Here is an 18,559-nt window from a genome sequence, read left to right as displayed (position 1 = left end):
GATTCGTTTCCGCTGCACCATGACGGGAACTCCAGCGCCCTATTTTTATGAAAACTATAGCTGCCTCCAAGGTCTGGCTTTGAGGGGGGGGGTCACTGGACAGCCAGCAGCCAGGGGTCTGAGCTCACTTGCCAGGTGTCTCTCTGTCTCACCCTTCCGTTTTTCTGCTCCCAACCAGATCAACAGCATCAACAGCTAGTGGCATCTCCAGGTCTGGACTATAGTCCAGGAGGGGGGAAAATGAGGTAAAGGCTGATCAATTGCTGAGAGAGGATCTCTCCCCACAAAGCAGAAATAACTAATTCAGCCTCAATGCACCAAGCAGAGCTAAAACTTGACTTGCGTCTCCAGAGTGGGCTGAGGCTAGTTTAGGATGCAGCAAAAACCCAGTCAAGGTTGACAATTAAACACATTGATTACTACCTGAAAGAACTAGAAAACCTGGGCTCTGAGCCTCCAGTTTCTGAAGGTGACTAAGGTACAACTGGGCATAGTCACGAGCAAGGAGCCCGGGGAGAGAGGCCACTGGCCCTGGGCTGGCTGGGTCTTCTCTTGTTGGGTGACAGCTTTTCAGCAAAGACCTCCAGCAATGTCAACCGTTTCCTTTCACGGTTGGCCAGAAGCCTAGTCCAATCATTAATACAACAGCATTTCTTGAAATCTGGCCTCTCATGCATTGTCTTTCTGCTCTTAGCCTCCATCCTTGGAGGACCAGAAGCCTAGGGAAGTGGGGCAGATAATGAAGAGGTTTCCAAGGAGTTAAAAACACCGAGACCGGGAGTTCCGGTTGTGGCTCAGTGGTTAAGGAACCCAACTAGCATCCGTGAGGACACGGGTTCAATCCCTGGCCTCACTCAGTGGGTTATGGATCTGGCATTGCCATGAGCTGTGGTGTAGGTGGCAGATGTGGCTCGGATCCTGAGTTGCTGTGGCTCTGGCGTAGGCCGGCGGCTACAGCTCCGATTCCACCCCTAACCTGGGAATCTCTATATGCTGCTGGTGCGGCCCTAAAAGACAAAAAACAAACAAACAGACAAAAAAAAAACACTGAGACCACTTTATGTCCTTGCCATAGTCAGTCTCTCCTGAGAACTAAGGACAGAACCTCAATAAAAATCATGGTAGGGAGTTCCTGGATGGTCTCGTGGTTAGGATTAGGCACTTCTAGGTTCAATCCCTGGTCTGGGAACTGAGAGCCCACATAAAGCTGCTGAATGCCATGGCCAAAACAAAATAACAACAAAAAAAACCCTGATCATAGTATATATTTACACATTAAGTGAATCTGTCATGTTCATTACTGATTACAAAACACAGACAAAAAGAAGAAAATTAAAATTCCCTATAATCCCATGACTCAGAGATAACCACTGGTAACATTCTGTCATACTGTCATACATCTTCCTATTGCTTTTTCCCCCTAAATTTGTCTTTTAACCTTTCAAGGAAACTTGAATACTGCAGCACTCAACTTTACAAGAATCTTGGAAGGAAAGTACTGCCAATGTAATTAGTTCTATTTAACAAATAAACCCAGAGGTTCCATTGCTTCAGTTCATGCAGCAGTTTAAGCTTCAAAGCTACATCCATGAGCCCTATGTTCTCTGAGAGACCTCATAAACAAACAGCTTCGTCATCAGCAAGTAACAGGAACACCCCCAAAATTAGAGAGCGAGTGAATTTCACTTTTGTTTCAGGTGAACTGACCAAGATCAAAAGCTAGAAATGTGCCTGCTGTTTTAAAATTCACCTGCAAGGAGTAGGTGTGGTCAAGATTCCAGAGAAGGAGAAGGGTCCCCATCAGGGTCACCCCCAAGAAATGATGTGCCACCACGACAGTGTCACACGCATCAGAATAAACAAAGTGCCAGATCACAGGATGCAGGTCATGGGTGACGAGTCTACGATTAGGCGGGGGGAAATCAGCAGTTCCTCACAGACTGGAGGGTGTAGAGAACCATCCAATCATTGGTGGATCTTTGTTGATGCCCAGTGCAGAATCCTGGCAACAGAGGAGCAGATGGCTTCCCACTGAGAGGCAGCTGGTGGACGGCTCATACAGACACATACGTGCATGCCCCCCCTCCCCGCTGTGCGAGAGCACTCACCTGGGGGAGACGGACTTCCAAACAGGTGCTGAGGTGTGTAGACTGGGAATCAAGAGGGCCCCAAGGGGTCCGAAAAAGGGGAATGCCAGGAGCTCTGACCTAGGAGACTGATCTTATTTGCCACCCCTCAGGGTGGAGGGAACGCCAGGTAAAGCACGCTTCCTGGAGGAACTCCACGGAGGCTGGAAGGAGGCTGGACCAGGCCAGAAAAGGAGGAGGGAAGGGAGGGTCTCTGATGGAGGAAATGGGGCCTCGGGAGAAGAAAGTCCCTTCCTTGGTCCTCAAATCCAGAGTCCGAGCCCACAGCAAGGCCAAAGGTTCATGGAGAGGGAGAAGAGCTAAAGAGAATTGGATCTTGGAGTTCCTGCCTTCACTCAGTGGGTTAAGAAACTGACTGCAGTGGCTCAGGTCACTGCAGAGGTGTGAGTTCTATCCCTGGCCCGGCACAGTGGGTAAAAAGGATCTGGCATTGCAGCAGTTGTGGCTCAGATTCAAACCCTGGCCTGGGAACTTCTATATGCTGTGGGTATGGCCATAAAAAAAAAAAAAAAGGAGTTCCCATTGTGGCTCAGTGGGTTAAGAACCTAACATAGTGTCCATGAGAATGTGAGTTCGATCCCTGGCCTCACTCAGTGGGTTAAGGATCTGGCAATGCCACAAGCTGCGTTGACGTTCACAGATGCGACGCAGATCTAGTGATGCTGTGGCTATGGCGTAGGCCGGGGGCTGTGGCTCTGATTCAACCCCTAGCCTGGAAACTTCCATATACTACAGGTGCAGCCATAAAAAGGAAAAAAAAAGAGAGAGAGAGAGAGAGGAGAGAGAGAATTGGCTCAAAACAGGGATATGACAATGTCTTCAAAAGTAAAACTGTACAAGTCCAACAAATGTCTGAGAAAATGTCCAACCTCATGGCTAAAATAAATTCCTGAAAATAAGACAGCCTTTTTTTTTTTGGCCTTTGAAATTAGCAATGAAGAAAAATCAGTATGTACATTTGAGCAAGGTTTTTCTGGAAGACAGTTTAGTAATGAGTATCAGGTTGTTGAAAATGCTCATGCCTGTTGACCCAGCAATTCCACTTTAAAAAATCTCTCCTAAGGACACAGAAATGTTCCCAAAGAAACAGAGCAAGTTGTTCATTTACGGTGTTTCTTCTTGTGATACCCACCACTCACTCTGCAGGAGAGAGACAGAGAGAGAGATAGGCAAGAGAGAGAAAGAACACAAATGGCCAAAGCTAGGGGCTCAGTGAGGTAAAACACAGATAAAAATCTATACGATGGAATAGTATGCAGCTCCTGAAGGCCATATGTTGACACAGAAGCTGTTTACAATATATCACCATGCAACGTTTTTAAAACTGTCTATATAGTATCGTAACCCCGTACCACTCTTTCTATAAAATATAAAAATCTATTTATGGAAAAACAACAGATCTATTCAGAAGAAAATCTTTTATCAAAGGGCCAATAGGAGTTCTCATGTGGCTCATCTGGTTAAGGATCCGGCACTGCCAATGCAGCGGTTTGGGTTGTTGCTATGGTGTGGGTTCAATCCCTGGCCCAGGAACCTCCACATGCTATGGGTACAGCCAAAAAAAAAAAAAAGCAAAAAACCAAACCAAAACAAAACAAAAAAACCAGGTCCAAAAAGTCTTCATCTCTAGGAAGTAGAAATCCAGGTGTTTTTGTTGGGGGCTTGGGGGTGTCTGTTTCCAACATTCTGCATAGAGCACGTATTATTTTTGTAATTGGATGACATATTATTTTTTAAATGAACAGATTACTTACACATTATTTTTTAAATGAACAGATTGCTTACATGTAGGATTACAAGCAAAAACTAAGGCTCCTGCATCCCCTAGATTCTAGAAGGAACTTGACAACCCTGTTCTTTTTCTGTGCTTTTCTCCTTCAGCAGAGGCATGTTTCTTAGTCTCTCCCACATATCTGAGCAGGGGGCCCTGAACGTTAAGAAAATAAAACAATGCAGTGCCAGGCAGCACCCTCTGACCCTACTCCACTGCCAGCAATTGGCGAGCTAGGTGTCTGGGCCAACTGGAGATCTGCCTCCCTAACAGGCACTGTTGTCAAAGAGTCACTCCGTGTATTTGCAAATCCCCAGCCTGCCCTGGGTACCCTCTGGAGCCCTCAACTGGATTCTGGGTCAACCAAGCTGGGGGACAGCCTTCGAGCAGTGTGTGAGGACATCACCTCCCTTTCCCCACCCAGGTAGCTTGCAGAACCCAAAAATATGCAATAGGCCTTAGGGCACCCACCAGGTCTAATTCTCCCAGGAGCCCCTTTCTCGCCCTCAGACACGGTCAAAACCAGCTCAGAGGGAGGTGAATTTTCTCGCCCTCAGAGTCAAAACCAGCTCGGGGGGGTGCGGGGGTAAATGTGGAGGTGTCATGCAATGAGTCTTGTTGCATCTCCACCCCGATCCTTGACCCCCGAGGCAGCAAAGTGTAAATTGTTATTTATTCAAACTGCCATTTGATTATGTTGAAACGCAGCTGCTGAACCCAGAGAGAAAAGTCTTTATGGTGGGTAGGAACTTCCTGTCAAGGACAGTTAATTTTAATTTTTCCACTGAGCTCAACCTCAAAGTGAGGTTGATTGCTACTCAGCAAGATGGACTGCATTAGCAGAAGCTTTAATTGAGCACAGATCCATGTCCCCAAAGCATAATGTTTGTTGTGTACATACTTTGGGACGAGGAGGAAAATGAAAAACAGACCCTTCTGAGGAAAAATTGAAAGCAGAATGTGTTTCATCGTCAGGATGGCAGCCCCAAAAGCCAGCTGGGGGGCTTGGTGGAACGCCCCACCTCCCCACGCCTCAGTTCCCATGGGCTGTTTGCAAATGTTTCTAAAAGCTCAATGCCTGTGCTCAGGTCTCTCTTTCCTAAACACTGGGCTCCACTGTGGCTCCTCTCACGACCCACAAAAAAACCCCAGGAAAGCAGTGATAGACAAGGCGCCCTGGGCCAGGGAACCATGGTATTTGTTTCTGCTGCACGGGGCCTCCCATCCCAGGATGTGGATCCATGTTGGCATCTAGTATGTCCACTTCTGCATCCACAGCTGGAGCACACTGCCACTTTTGGCCTCTTATGGTTGTGGTTCCAGACCCTTGTCACCTCCCCCTGAGCTATAGAACTAGCCTTTGGGCTGTTGGGGAGATGTCATCTTAAAGCTCAAATGGTATCACCCTCCTCAAACAGTGTCAACAGCTCTCCTTGACCCGCAAACCCCAATCCTGACATCCAAGCACTTCCATGGACAAATCCCACACTCCTTCTCCAAACCTTTGTCGACTTTCCTCTCTCATCCTATGCTCTGGCCAGACCAGTCCCCTCCTCCCTAACCCCACTCCCAATCCATGAGTAAGTCCTCTCTTGTCCCCATGACTGTGAGCCTCCGCAGGGCTCCTTGCTTCTATTCTTTGTTCCTCTCCATCTCCATGCATCCACCAGACTGATCTTTATGAAAGTAAACAATGCTCACCCCTTCCTTAAACTCCTCTGTGGCATGTGGTGTTCTGCCATATTTAGACTAAAATCCAAACTCTTCCCTACGGCCTACAAGACTCACCATGGCCCAGTTCCCTTTTCAGCTTCCTCTTGTCCCACTAATAGCCATACTAGTCTCCCTTCTGCTCTTAGCACTTGTTCCCTCTGCCTGGAAGAAACACTTTGCTTCCAACTCTTCCCCTGTCTAGGCCCTGACTAATCACCTCTCAGTCTTAGTTTATATGCCACCTCCCAACAAACGCCTCCCTGACTATTGACTACCGTCATTCTGCACAGCTCTTACTGGTATCTGAAATTATCACATTTATTCATTTCTTTGTTCTCCCCATCAGAATCTAAGCTTCCTGAGGGACCTTGACCAACCTGTTCATCGCTGCATCATCAGTACCCAGGACAGCATTTGGTACATAACAGATTCTAAATCATTCATTTGGGGATAAACGATTGATTATAGGAAAGAAACATTTCTTGAAAGGCCTACATTATGTCTGCCTCCATCCCTTAGGTTGTGCTATTTCTTCAGCTTAGCGCCTCCTTCTTCCCCTCCATCCCTAAGTGCTGACACTTGCAGTAAGGCAGGTGCAAAGCCCCATCTCCAATAAAGTATGCCCTCCTCCCTCTAGGCAGAAATAACTTCTTTTGCCCCATGCTCCCGGGCCACCTACTTTATTTTAACATGAGTTTACTTTTTGCTCCTGGAAATTCTTGCCTAGAAAGATGAGGCTATAAACCAGAAAATAATCTCACTGTTGGTTTCAGGAACTTCCTAAGATCAATTCCAGCAACAGAGTGCTCAAACAGCTCTTTCTCAGAACAATGCTTTGCTCAACTAGACAGTGATTCACTTATCAAAGCAAGTGTTTTGCTTTGTGTTCTCCGATCTCTTGAACAACAAGATCAATCAAGAATTTTGCCAAATCCCAACAATCAAAATATTGTACTGAATGACCCATCTTAAGCTACTCTTTCACCCCCAACCTCCAAACCCTGTAAATATCCAGAGGATTCAGAGAAGAAGACACTTTTTTTTTTCTTTTTTTGCCACCACGTGGCATATGTAGTTCCCTGGCCAGTGATCAGATCCAATTCCCAACTGCAACTTAAGCCACAGCTGCTGCGACACTGGATCCTTAACCCACTGTGCCTGGCCAGGGATGGAACCTCCATCCCAGCGCTCCCTAGACGCTGCAGATCCCACTGCACCACCGTGGGAACTCCAGAGAAGAGACCACTTTAAAGGGTATCCTGAGACTCTGAAGGTAGCCCTCTCCCTCTCATTCGGCTTTGCCTGATGACCAGGTTATTCTGATGGCCCTAAAGGGGCTCTGGCATCTGACAGTCCACTCCAGTGACCACTGCAGTGTCTAGCACCAAGCTCTTCCATATTTAGTGAATGATGAAAGAATCAAAGGACAAGTGAATAGCTTGCCTACCCTCTCCCTTCTCGAAATGGCTGAGCCGGGAACATTAAAAATGGCGCATTGGCCAAGAGACCAGTAACAGCAAGGCTTAGACCAGGGAAGTCCTTCATTTCAATGGCTAGGCCTTATCTTGGAAGCCAGAATCAAGGGCAGAAACCCATGGGCGGTGCCGGCGTTTCCCCCAGATCCAGGCCAAGCTTCCCAGGCTGGATCAGCCTCTCTCGCTCTAACCCAGGGCGACCGCGCTGGACCGCTACGGGCTGCAGAAGGCAGGCTTCACGCATGTGCTGAACGCTGCCCATGGCCGCTGGAACGTGGACACCGGACCCGATTACTACCGAGACATGGCCATCGAGTACCACGGCGTAGAGGCCGATGACCTGCCTACCTTTGACCTCAGCATCTTCTTCTACCCAGCGGCCGCTTTCATCGACGCTGCGCTCCGCTATGAACACAGTAAGAGACCTTCCGCCCCGCCCCGCCGCGCCCCCCCCCCCGAGGCCCCGCCCCTCATCCTGGTGGGAAAAGTCATCTGCGCACTCACCTCACTCTCAAATCTGGCACTGCAGGGGTTGCTGGAAATATCTGATCCCTTGGAAGCTGTGAGACCCACTGAGCTTGCAGCTGCTCGAGTTTGGTTCCATGGGTTGTCGCTATGGGAAATCGTCTGGGAAATCGGAATCAGGAGAGCTCAGAGGAGAGACCTTTGGCCTGAATCTCTCTCTCCTAAGGCACAGCAGTCATCCTCCAAATGCCTGGGGTAGTTTGGGAGCCCTCAGAGCTGGGATGCTGCCTAAATGCTAATTGTGCCTGGGCCCAAACCATACTAACAGCCAAGGGCCTCCATACTAGAAAACCCTCAGGGAGCTAACTTGCATGGCAATCTAGGGAAGACTAGATTCTCCTGTCAGTTAACTAAGCTCATATGACCCAAACCTCCTCCCATCCCAGTCATATTCAGTCTAGTGAACCCTCCTGTAGAAAGCTGATAGCCTATTCTTTGTAAGTGGCAAACTATATTGGAGAATCTGAGTTTTGCGCTCATGATGTCCAAGTTTCCCAAGGTTAATTAACCACCTTTTAAATCACAGTGTTAGTCCTTGTGCTCAAAGTGCAGTTTTAGCTGCTCTAATGCAGGTAAAGGCTTCAAGGCTATTATGGAGGGAAGGGCAGTGCAGCTATGCATCCAGGTAAGACAATATGCTGTGATTGCTGCAGGCTGTATTTCAGTGGCATTCCATAGAGGCCAGGGGGACTTCAACTCCCTGATCTGTGCTGTGACTTCAGCCCCATGTGTCACACCCCTTTATGGGGCCATCACATAATTCAGGGTATACAGTTACTGAAAGCCTTCTTGCCACAAGTGGTTGGGATTACAAGGCTCATTGATGGTCCAACTGGCCTGCTTTAGGAACTGCAACCTGCAGGTGGGCCTAGGCCATGTCTGCAGGATACTCCCAGACCTTATCTTTATTTTGGTTCAGAAAGCAGTGTCATATGGGAGGAAAAGAAAAAAAAAACCATAGAGCTGAAGTCCTTGTCTTAGGCAATGCCTCATTTCAAAGTCATCCTTTTTTATGAGTCTATTTATGGACCATCTTTTGTGTTAGGCACATTCTGGGTTTCCAAGCAGGATCAAAAAGCAACTGGACTCTGACTCATCACCATGAGGTGAAATTCGCCTCATGGTATTTGAAGTTAACTGAAAACAGATCTGACACGAAAAAGCAAAAAGCTACAACCACCCAATCCTTCTGATTCTGTTTAATGTGCTCACTTGCCCTTACTCTCTATATCTTTAGCCTCTTAATGGAAGGGGTCTGGCAGGCTTTGGAGAAGACAGGGTTGGGTTCAAATTCACATTGCCCAACTTAATAACAAGGTGATTTCTCTGAGCCTTGGTTTCTCCATCCAGTGATGAAAACACTTACCTTGAAAGGTTATAATGAAGATCAGCAGTAACCCACATAAAGCACTTAGCACAGACCCTGGTGCACAGCAGGCTCTCACATGTGTTTGATAAAGAGAGGTCGCGCACCACCAAGCATATAACCTCACCAGCACGTGCTCATCATAATAATAAAATTTCCAATCCCTAAAGGAAAAAAAAAAAAAGGAAAAAAGACATTCCAACTTTGAACTACAGTGGTACGATATACACACATGACAGCTTGTCTGGTTCCTGGCACGTCTGGTTCCTGGCACATCATTTTAGAGTCTGTGCCCACTGCTGGATTAGGAAAGAATGGGCTGGGCAGGTCACAGAGCATCCATGTGGTAATGTCAGGCGGGTGTGGATTGTAACAGGTAGACCTGGTGGCTGAAAACACCTAGCAAAGAAAAGGTCAGGAGGGGAAAGTATATATACAGGGCAGAGGACATGCAGGCTAGACCACTTGGCTGGGGGTGGGGAGCAGATAGAACCCTGGTGCCAAGTGGGAGGCTGGATTCTCTTCTCTGTGCGCTTTGCACTTGTGTATCTAAAGACATCCTCTGAGTCCCCGTTGTGACTCAGCGGCAATGAACCCGACTGGTATCCCTGAGTATGTGGGTGCAATCTCTGGCCTCGATCAGTGGGTTAAGAATCCAGCATTGCCGTGAACTACAGTGTAGGTCACAGACGTGGCTCGGATCCCATGTTGCTGTGGCTGTGGTGTAGGTCAGCAGCTACAGCTCTGATTGGACCCCTAGCCTGGGAACCTCCATATGCCTTGGGTATAGGCCTGAAAACATTAATTCATTAATTAATTAAATTTAATTAAATAAAGATGTGCTCAAGATGAGGGTTCAAGGGCCAGCCCTTCAGGATTGGGCAGAGGCCATCGATGGGTGAAGCTGGCTGTGTGTTAGGCCAGGGTTGTGGCTAAGGGGGTGCCTGTGGCTAAGCTGAGAGCCCCAAATCCCTTCCCAAGGGGGCAGCTGCTACTCAGTCCCAATCAACGATTGTCCTGTGAGAATCGTGCCAGGGCGGCAGATCTCACATTTCGGGAAAAGTCCCCAGTTGGGACTTTCACATAACATTGCTCAAATTTTAAGCCTTGGCCACAAATTGAACATTTCTGAAAATGCAGCCAAGTCCAAACCAAAGAAACTCAATGGCTGTCCATCTGTAACCTGTGCCCTGAGTAGTCAGCGTAACAAAATAAAACACTTGTTAGCTCAGCAATGACATCGTCCCAGACTCCATTCGTGATGATGGCAGGTGCTCAGCCCGCATGGCACATGAAGCAGGCAGCCTGCATGGGTCCAGTCACACCCTGGAAAGCCAAGGGACACTCCTGTAGCATGGTCGAGCCAGATGCTCTCGTATGTTTCTTATTATACTCTTGATGTCAGAGGTGTCAGCGGACAGTCTGGCCAAAAGGCAAGACCTATCTTTTTCCACTCTGTCTTTCCTGTTCTTCCTTGGCTCCTTTCAGCCTAGTGTTCACTGTTTCCCACCACTGCCCCTCACGGCCAGTCTTGATCACTCTTTTTGAAAGGCAACCTTTGCAGTGCTATAGAGCTGCATGCGTGGTCTGTAACCAGCCCCAGGGGCCCATGGCTATATCTACCCTCCCCTGACCTGAGCCTTCCCAAAGAGCTCACCAGGCAACCTCAGTCACTCCTGAAAAATCTTAGAATCTAATTCTGTGTTCTACCCTGAGCGCTGGGGCAACAGAGACCCAGGGAAGCCAAGTGATGGGTCACAGAGCTCCTCAGAGGCCAGTGGGAATCTCTTCTGTCACTCAGGCCTCATGGAAGAGTCCATTGTCCTTCCTTGGAGCATCTGGTGACTATATACGGGGTCTCCAGATATTATGGAAGGTGAGACACTGCAGCTGGTTAGAGGATCTAAAACAACCGACCTAGTCATTCTTCATCAGAAAAAGAAGTACTGATGAAAATACTGCCACGGGAGCCCCATTTGGGCTGCCATCCCTGCTCCTGGCCTGGCATCCTCTGAGCTGAATTACCGTGGTTTTAATTTAATGAAATCTTCTAAGAAATCCCAGGGCAGCTACTACGAGGCTCTAAACATTCAGCTTTTAGTATCACCACTCTCCTTTCAGTTTTTCTTTTTCTTAAACAAACAGTCCATAGGCTGATTTTGAAGCCATCTTAAAATCTATCACAGATAAGGTAGGTATGAATAAATAAATGAAGTCTACGTTTGAGCAGAAGGTTGAGTCTCTGGTGCCTCTAAGCTTTAACCAGACCAGATTTTCAGGGTGTTTTAAGGGTCTCTTGACCCACTATAGCACCCACAGGCCTGCCCACTGGCAGTTTAAAAACACACCATGCATCCTTTTTTCCAAGGACTTCTGCATGTGCAGAGCTATTTGGGGAGATGTATGAACCTTGCCTTTGCAGGCTCCCTGGCAGTGAGTGGAAGGCAAAGGGCACCCCCTAAACCAAGGAAATGGGTCTGGGTGGGTTGGTGGACCTACAAGTCTGATTTGAGTGATAGAGGCCTACCTACAAGTCTGATTTGAGTGATAGAGGCCTACCTTCTGGTCACCAGGGAAGACGTGTCAGTAGCGAACAGTAAGATTCTGGATTAATCTTTTCTTTATAACATTGTGGGAGTCCACCTTTTGGTAAAGACCAAAGGAAAAATAGTTCATCTTTCAAACCTAGTTTGTGGCCTATCAGTGGGTTATAAAATCAATTTAGGAATTCCCATCATGCACACTGGTTAACGAATCTGACTAGGAATCATGAGGTTGTGGGTTCGATCCCTGGCCTTGCTCAGTGGGTTAAGGATCCAGCATTGCTGTGGCTGTGGCGTAGGCCAGCGGCTACAGCTCCAATTCCACCCCTAGCCTGGGAACCTCCATATGCCATGGGTGTGGTCCTAGAAAAGACAAAAAAATACAAAAAAAAACAAAAACAAAAAGAAATCAATTTAGTAGCTGCAGCCAGCATTTCTTTTTTTTTTTTTTTTTTAATGGAATAGATTAGAAAAGAGAAAATGTCAGCATGCATTGCATGTAATAAAAGCACGAATTATGTGGTGAAATTCTTATCTGATATACACACACATGTGACGCCTTAGTATCCAGGCCTCTGGCATCAGCGGCCTGGGCTTGAATATGGGGGTAGGGTAAGCCCAGGTACCATGGAGGGAGCCGTGAATTTTATGATTTGTGTAGAGGGGGTCACACAAAAAAGTTTGAAAGGCACTGATCTACAAAATGCCAACCTGGCAATACTCCCCTGGCTTGGGACCCTACCCCTGGCTGGCCTCTAACTCCTAGAGAGCCTCTGGCTTCCTCTGCTGTGGGCCATGCTGGGAACAGGCTGAAGGCAGCCCATGCAGTTTCTCACCATTCAACGCCCAAAGGGTGGTACTTAGCAGAGCCACAGAGCAAAGAGGGAGCAGTGCCTTGAGAGTATGGGGACAAACCCTCTGCCCCAGGGAGGCCCAGCAAGCCATGTAGCCCACGGCACTAGTGCTGCTGTCTTAAAAGCAAAATTCAGCCAGAAGGAGCGAAGCCCCCCACCTCCTTTCCCTTTTCCCTGCCCACCATCTACCCCCCCACTTAACAGACTACAGGCTCCCCAAAGACTTAATGAACTACAGCTTTCGTCTGTTTTAAGTTTTTGGTCATGACAGAAAGAATTACCCTTTTTGCCAGGGGAGGAAGAAATGCTTTAGTTATCAGAAGAGCTGGCAAGGGGCCAGGCAGCCTCTGGAACGGTGTGTGGGGATCAGAATGCCAGAGGTAAACATTCCACTCCAGGAGGTAGCCATGCCTGGGAGAGCTGGGCCAGCACCCCCCGAGCCCCACCCAGCACCCAGGAAGCCAGCCCTGCTCCTCACCCTCTGGCCTTTCTGGCCAAGCTGCCCAAGGAGAAGGTGAGGGTTGGGAGTTCCCTTCATGGCTGAGTGGTTAACAAACTCAACTAGGATCCATGAGGATGTGGGTTCAATCCCTGGCCTCGCTCAGTGGGTTAAGGATCCAGTGTTGCTGTGAGCTGTGGTGTAGGTTGCAGATGTGGCTCAGATCCTGCATTGCTGTGGCTGTGGCCAGTAGCTGTAGCTCCGATTCGAACTCTAGCCTGGGAACTTCCATATGCTGTGGGTACGGCACTAAAAAGACAAAAAAAAAAAAAAAAAGTTGGGGTGGCCACACTCTTGTAACTCAGCAATGGGGACTAGATGCCAGCCTGGTTAGCTTGTGGAGATTCATGAAGACAAATCGTGATACTTAATAGCTCTCTATGCGGCACCTTCTGTGTCAGCTCTATGTGTGTGGACAGGCCATCCGTGGGGTCCTCACCTTGGGGGAGGGTGGGCGGCCAGAATCCTGGTGCCTGGTGTTCGACCCTCTTGGATTTCTCCTGTTGCTGTGGCTGTTAACCGTCACCCGGTTCTGGGCTTGGTCCTGTGAGGAAGGGGTGGGAGGGAGAGGGAGACAAGGTCGCCACGTGCACTCAGAAGTGTTTGCCAAATTGCTCCACCAACCCAGCGACGTCCATGAGTGTCTCCTTTCTAATCCTTCCAGGCCTTGGGCCTGAGATTCAGGAACAGGGACAGTACTGGGGTCACACAGCTGAGGCTGCTCCAGCCAGCTTGTCCCCAGCAAAGGGACCCCACTGCCACAGGAGAGGACACCACTGGGATAGCAGCAGTGGTAGTGCTGGGGACAGCCAGAGAAGCAGATCTCCTTACTTAGCCTGTTCTCAGAGCACAATGGCAAGTTGCCAGCACACAATAGGGCCTCTGTAACCAGCTGCTTTGAACTATTTCCAGCGATGGTACCAACTTTCCGGGTGACCTCTGGCAAATCATTTCACTTCTCTGAGCCTGTTTCTTCATCTGTAATCAGGAGTGAGCATACTGAAACCTTGGAGAGTATATTAAGCGTGACGTTATCTATGTGAGTTCTAGAGCGCCATCTAATGGAGGGATGGAACGCTGCTTCTCATGGTGGCTTCTCATTAGGTCCAGCTGTTGCCATGGTAGTGGCCAAAGGGAGCCTTTTCTTGTGGAGATTCTTCTAGATCTCCAGTTCTCACACTTTATGGTCTCAGATCGCTTTTACACTCCTATAATCTATTGAAAGCTTCAAAGAGCTTTTATTTATGTAGGTCTGCTCTATCAATATTTACTCTATCAGAAATAACTCAAAAAATTGAAAATATGGATTCATTTAAAAATAATAAAGTAAACCCACTGCATACTAACATACAGGTTTTTATGAAAAATTATATTTTCCAAAATAAAACTACAGAGCGGCATGGCATTATTTTACATCTTTGCAAATCTCTTTGATGTTAGGCTTATGAGAATCCAGGTGGATTCTTACATCTGCATTCAACCTGTTGTGATCTGTTGTTTTGGTGGACGTATATGAAGAAAATCCAGTCTTACTCGGATATGTAGCTGGAGAAGGGAGGGATATTTTAATAGTCTTTTTAGATGATTGTAGCTCTTCTTCTTTGATACCACACCAAAGCTTAACAACTTTTGTTATGTGAAATCTGAAAACATATCAGTAAACTTTATACTCTGTTACATAAAAATCCATCGGTCTACCTTGCACTTTGAATGGATTTTTTTACCCATATATGATTTTGTAATATCTCACACTGTCATGTGGAAAGCATTGGTTCACTAAGTTATACAGATCTTCCCAAAGTTGACGCACTGCATTGTACATTATCAAAAAATGTATTTGTTAATACCACCACTGCTCTTAACAGGAAAATCTGAAAAGTACTGTGAAATTATCAGTTTCACAGTGGTAGATATAACTTTTCCAAAATTCTTTTTTTTTTTTTTTGGCTATTTAGGGCCATACCCATGGCATATGGAGGTTCCCAGGCTGGGGGTCAAATTCGAGCTGTAGCTGCTGGCCTACATCACAGCCACAGCAAGGACAGATCTGAGCTGCATCTGTGATCTACACCACAGCTCGTGGCAACACTGGATTCTTAATCCACTGAGCAAAGCCAGGGATCAAACCTGTGTCCTCATGGATGCTAGTCAGATTCATTTCCACTGAGCCACAATTGGAACTCCCCAAAATTCTAATTTTGGCTTGAAAGCTTGCATTTTATCACTGGGGACAGATACTGTCAATTGTTTTCTTTCCTGTGACAGGCTCATTTTTTTCACTTTTGAGAAATAGTTTGTCAAAAACCCAAGTTTGAATTACTGTGGTTTTTCTGTCATTTGCTCCTCAAGTCAAAATAGTGTTTCATGAAACAGTGGCTAATTCAGCTTGCAACTTGATCTCCCATTAGCTTCTCCTTGAGATTACGATCCTGCTTTGGCCTGAAGCCGAAGTGCTTTCTGTGTACATTCCATTTCATCACACAGAATATTAAGAAGTGGTGTAACCAGGGGCTGAAATTTGATAGTATTAATTTTTACTGCCTCACCAAGGATATTCTTAAGGGAAATTGGCTTGTTTTTCCACTAAGAGTGCTTGGTGGTGGGTGCAATGATTACTAGCACAATTTGGTGCCCCTGCCATGATTCATGCTAAGGCACCAGCAGTTCTGTCCACCGCTGCATTTTGAACCTCAGTGAAAATGTCAACATAGTGAAAGAGGCAAACATCACCATAGTGCTGTTTACAAATTAATGTTAAGCCCAAAGCTCTCCTGAAACTGTCTTGGGAACCCCCAGGGTCTTGGATCATGCTTGGAGAACCTCTGGTCTAGAAGACAATTTGGTCATCTATGTTGTAAGAATATTCAACCCCTGGTTTTACCACATGGCACAGTAAAACTATTTTAATTAAAAAAACAAAACACTGACCTTGTGATTTTTATCGAACTGGTTTTGCTCACGGCTGATGTGATGTTGCTGCCCCATTTGACAGTTGAGAAAGTTGAGGCTCCACAAGCCGAGTGACTTATCCTAAACCTGGGTGGTTGGTAGCGGAACCGACTCTAGAACCCAGGTCCTGGGTGCTCACAGACTCCACTGCAAGCAGACCATGCCCTCTGTCTCAGCAGCTTGAAGGGTCTTTGGGGACAGTGGGGAGCTCTCTCCTTATCCAAAGTCAAATGCAGCAGCACTGCAATGGTGCAGAAAGCATGCATTCCTGTACAACCCACCTTCAGCCATGGATGGAATATAATGCAACCTGTTTAAAGTGGATTATGGCACATCCACACAGAGGAACTCTATGCAGCCACAAGAAAAAATAACTGAGAATTCTTCGTAGACTGATATACAGAGTTCTCCAAGGTATATTGCTAAATAGAAGAAGCAAGGTATAGAAAAGTGTGTAAAGCTTGCTACATTTGGGGCAAGAAGAGAAAAAATACGTTTTTGCTATGTACATACACAGAGTCTCCTGTGGAAGAAGAAACTGGTAATACTTATTGCTTTGGGAATTGAGGAGCTGGGTGGGAGAGAAGCTTTTCTTTTCTTTTTTGCTTTTTAGGCCCATACTTGCGGCATAAGGAGGTTTCCAAGCTAGGGGTCAAGTTGGAGCTACAGCTGCTCCCCTACGCCACAGCCACAGCAGAATCCAAGTTGCATCTCTGACCTATACCACAGTTCACGGCAATGCCAGATCCTTAACCTACTGAGCGAGGCCAGGGATTGAACCCACATCCTCATGGATCCTAGTTGGATTCATTTCTGCTGCACCACAATGGGGACTCCGGAGAGAGGCTTTTCAATGGGCATCATTTTATACCCTTTTCTCGTGGCTGCCCTATTCAAAATAAGCAAACATTAAGTAAATAAATAATATGAATATATTGTAAGTCAAGTAGCATTCAAAAAACCTCACAGCTCTTTCTCCCGCACCCTGACGGAGCTCTCACTTGGAGGTACTTTGGCAGGAAGGAGGCGTCAGTTCCATCCCCCTCTTCCTTAGCGAGACAACAGTAACATCTGTGGCTTATCGAACCTTCGATACCTCCAAGCAGTGGACCAAATGCTTTACACAAATTGCCTTCTTAAGCGCCCCAGGAGGGAGATACTGATAGTGTTCCCATTGTACAGATGGGGAAGCAGAGGCTCCCAGCCCCTCAGTAACTGGCCCAGGATCCTCCAGGAGCGGGAGGGAGAGTCAGGATTTGAGGGGGCCCAAGCCTACACCCCAGCCCTCAGGCCACCCTGCCTCTCCGGTCTGAGTCTTTGTTCTCCCTGCACCGTTTCAGATAAGATCCTGGTGCACTGCGCTATGGGCCGCAGCCGGTCGGCGACTCTGGTCCTGGCCTACCTGATGATCCACAGGAACATGACCCTGGTGGATGCCATCCGGCAAGTGGCCAAGAACCGCTGTGTCCTTCCCAACCGGGGCTTCCTGAAGCAGCTCCGAGAGCTGGACAAGCAGCTGGTGCAGCAGCGGCGACGGGCCCAGCACGGGGGCGAGGCGGGGGAGAAGGCTGGTGAGAAGGAGCCATAGCGCCCCCTCCGGGGCGAGCGGGACGCTGGGGAATGGAGGGCTAAGGCTGGCAAGAGCTCTGGCCTGTGACTTTGTCACGGAGAAGGGACGCGAAACCGAAGCTCGACGCCTCGCAAACGATCGTAGGACTTCCAGGGTGCGTGCTGGTGAGCAGGGGAGATCACAGTGGCCTCCGGGATGAGTCCAGCCCTGGGCTTCACAGCCAAATGGGGAAGACGGGCTTCCCAGCAGAATTGGTTACAGATGAGCTCGCCAATCTGCACAAAGGCGCCGTTTTTTTTGCTCCTTTTTTTCCTTTTTTTCTTTTTTTGGGTAAGATGGAAGGAGAAAAGGATTTAAAACTGTGTAGACATTGTGCTGTGATTAAATATTGGCTTTGTCTGAAAGTCACATTCTTAAAAAATAATTAGAAAATATAACTTTATTTTCTAACCACTTAAGAGTGCCTGGGAAAGCCGCCTTACAGGAGAGTCTGCATCCCTTGTTAGTGAGTCTGCTCTCTGGGGAGGGGGTGCGGGGGAGGGGGGGACCCACGTTTCCTCACCACATCCTGGCTCCTCTTGTCGGTGGAATCCCCAGGCTCGGTCTCCATCCACACATGCTGCTTCTGGAAGCTGCAGAGAGCAATTCATCTGGTAGGGGTGGGGAGTGGGGGGCCTGAGCCCTTGCACAGAGGCCTGGCTTTGGGCTCCCCCACCTTCCTCAGGGAGCTAGAGCTGCCAGTACCCAGAAAAATTCAACAAATTCTGGTAAACTGGGACAAGATCGGACTTGAATTTTTTTTTTTTTTTTTGGTAGAGCCGCACCTGTGGCACATGGAGTTGAATCAGAGCTGTAGCGGCCGGCCTACACCACGGGCATGGCAACGCATGATCCCAGCCACATCTGCAAACTACACCACAGCTCATGGCAACTCTGGATCCTTAATCCACTGAGTAAGGCCAGGGATTGAACCAGCATCCTCATGATACTAGGCAGGTTCTTAACCCACTGAGCCACAATGGGAACTCCCTGGACTTTATAATTTTCAAGGGAGACACTCTTTGGGGCAGTGAAACTTGTGGGGAAGCTTCTTTCATTCTGATTCAGTCCAAGCAACCTGGGCAATCCAGCAGAGAGTATTTGCAAA

At 47.7% G+C, this 18,559-nt stretch overlaps 1 protein-coding gene across 2 annotated transcripts in view; it reads left to right on the top strand.

Annotated features, from left to right (window-relative positions):
• Window positions 1–17,811, top strand: part of DUSP29 (dual specificity phosphatase 29) — a 40,364-nt gene extending 22,553 nt beyond the window's left edge. For both annotated transcript variants that reach the window (XM_047761942.1, XM_047761943.1), the window contains exons 3-4: window positions 7,302–7,522; window positions 17,183–17,811. In XM_047761942.1, coding sequence (XP_047617898.1) covers window positions 7,302–7,522; window positions 17,183–17,430 — 469 coding nt within the window. In that variant the 3' untranslated portion in view covers window positions 17,431–17,811. The remainder of the gene's footprint in view (window positions 1–7,301; window positions 7,523–17,182) is intronic.
• The last annotated feature ends 748 nt before the right edge of the window (window positions 17,812–18,559 follow it).

Source organism: Phacochoerus africanus, chromosome 15 (assembly GCF_016906955.1).
Source record: "Phacochoerus africanus isolate WHEZ1 chromosome 15, ROS_Pafr_v1, whole genome shotgun sequence".
Taxonomy (NCBI): domain Eukaryota; kingdom Metazoa; phylum Chordata; class Mammalia; order Artiodactyla; family Suidae; genus Phacochoerus; species Phacochoerus africanus.
The sequence above is the reverse complement of the archived record's forward strand: the minus strand, read 5'-3'. Positions and strand labels throughout refer to the sequence as shown.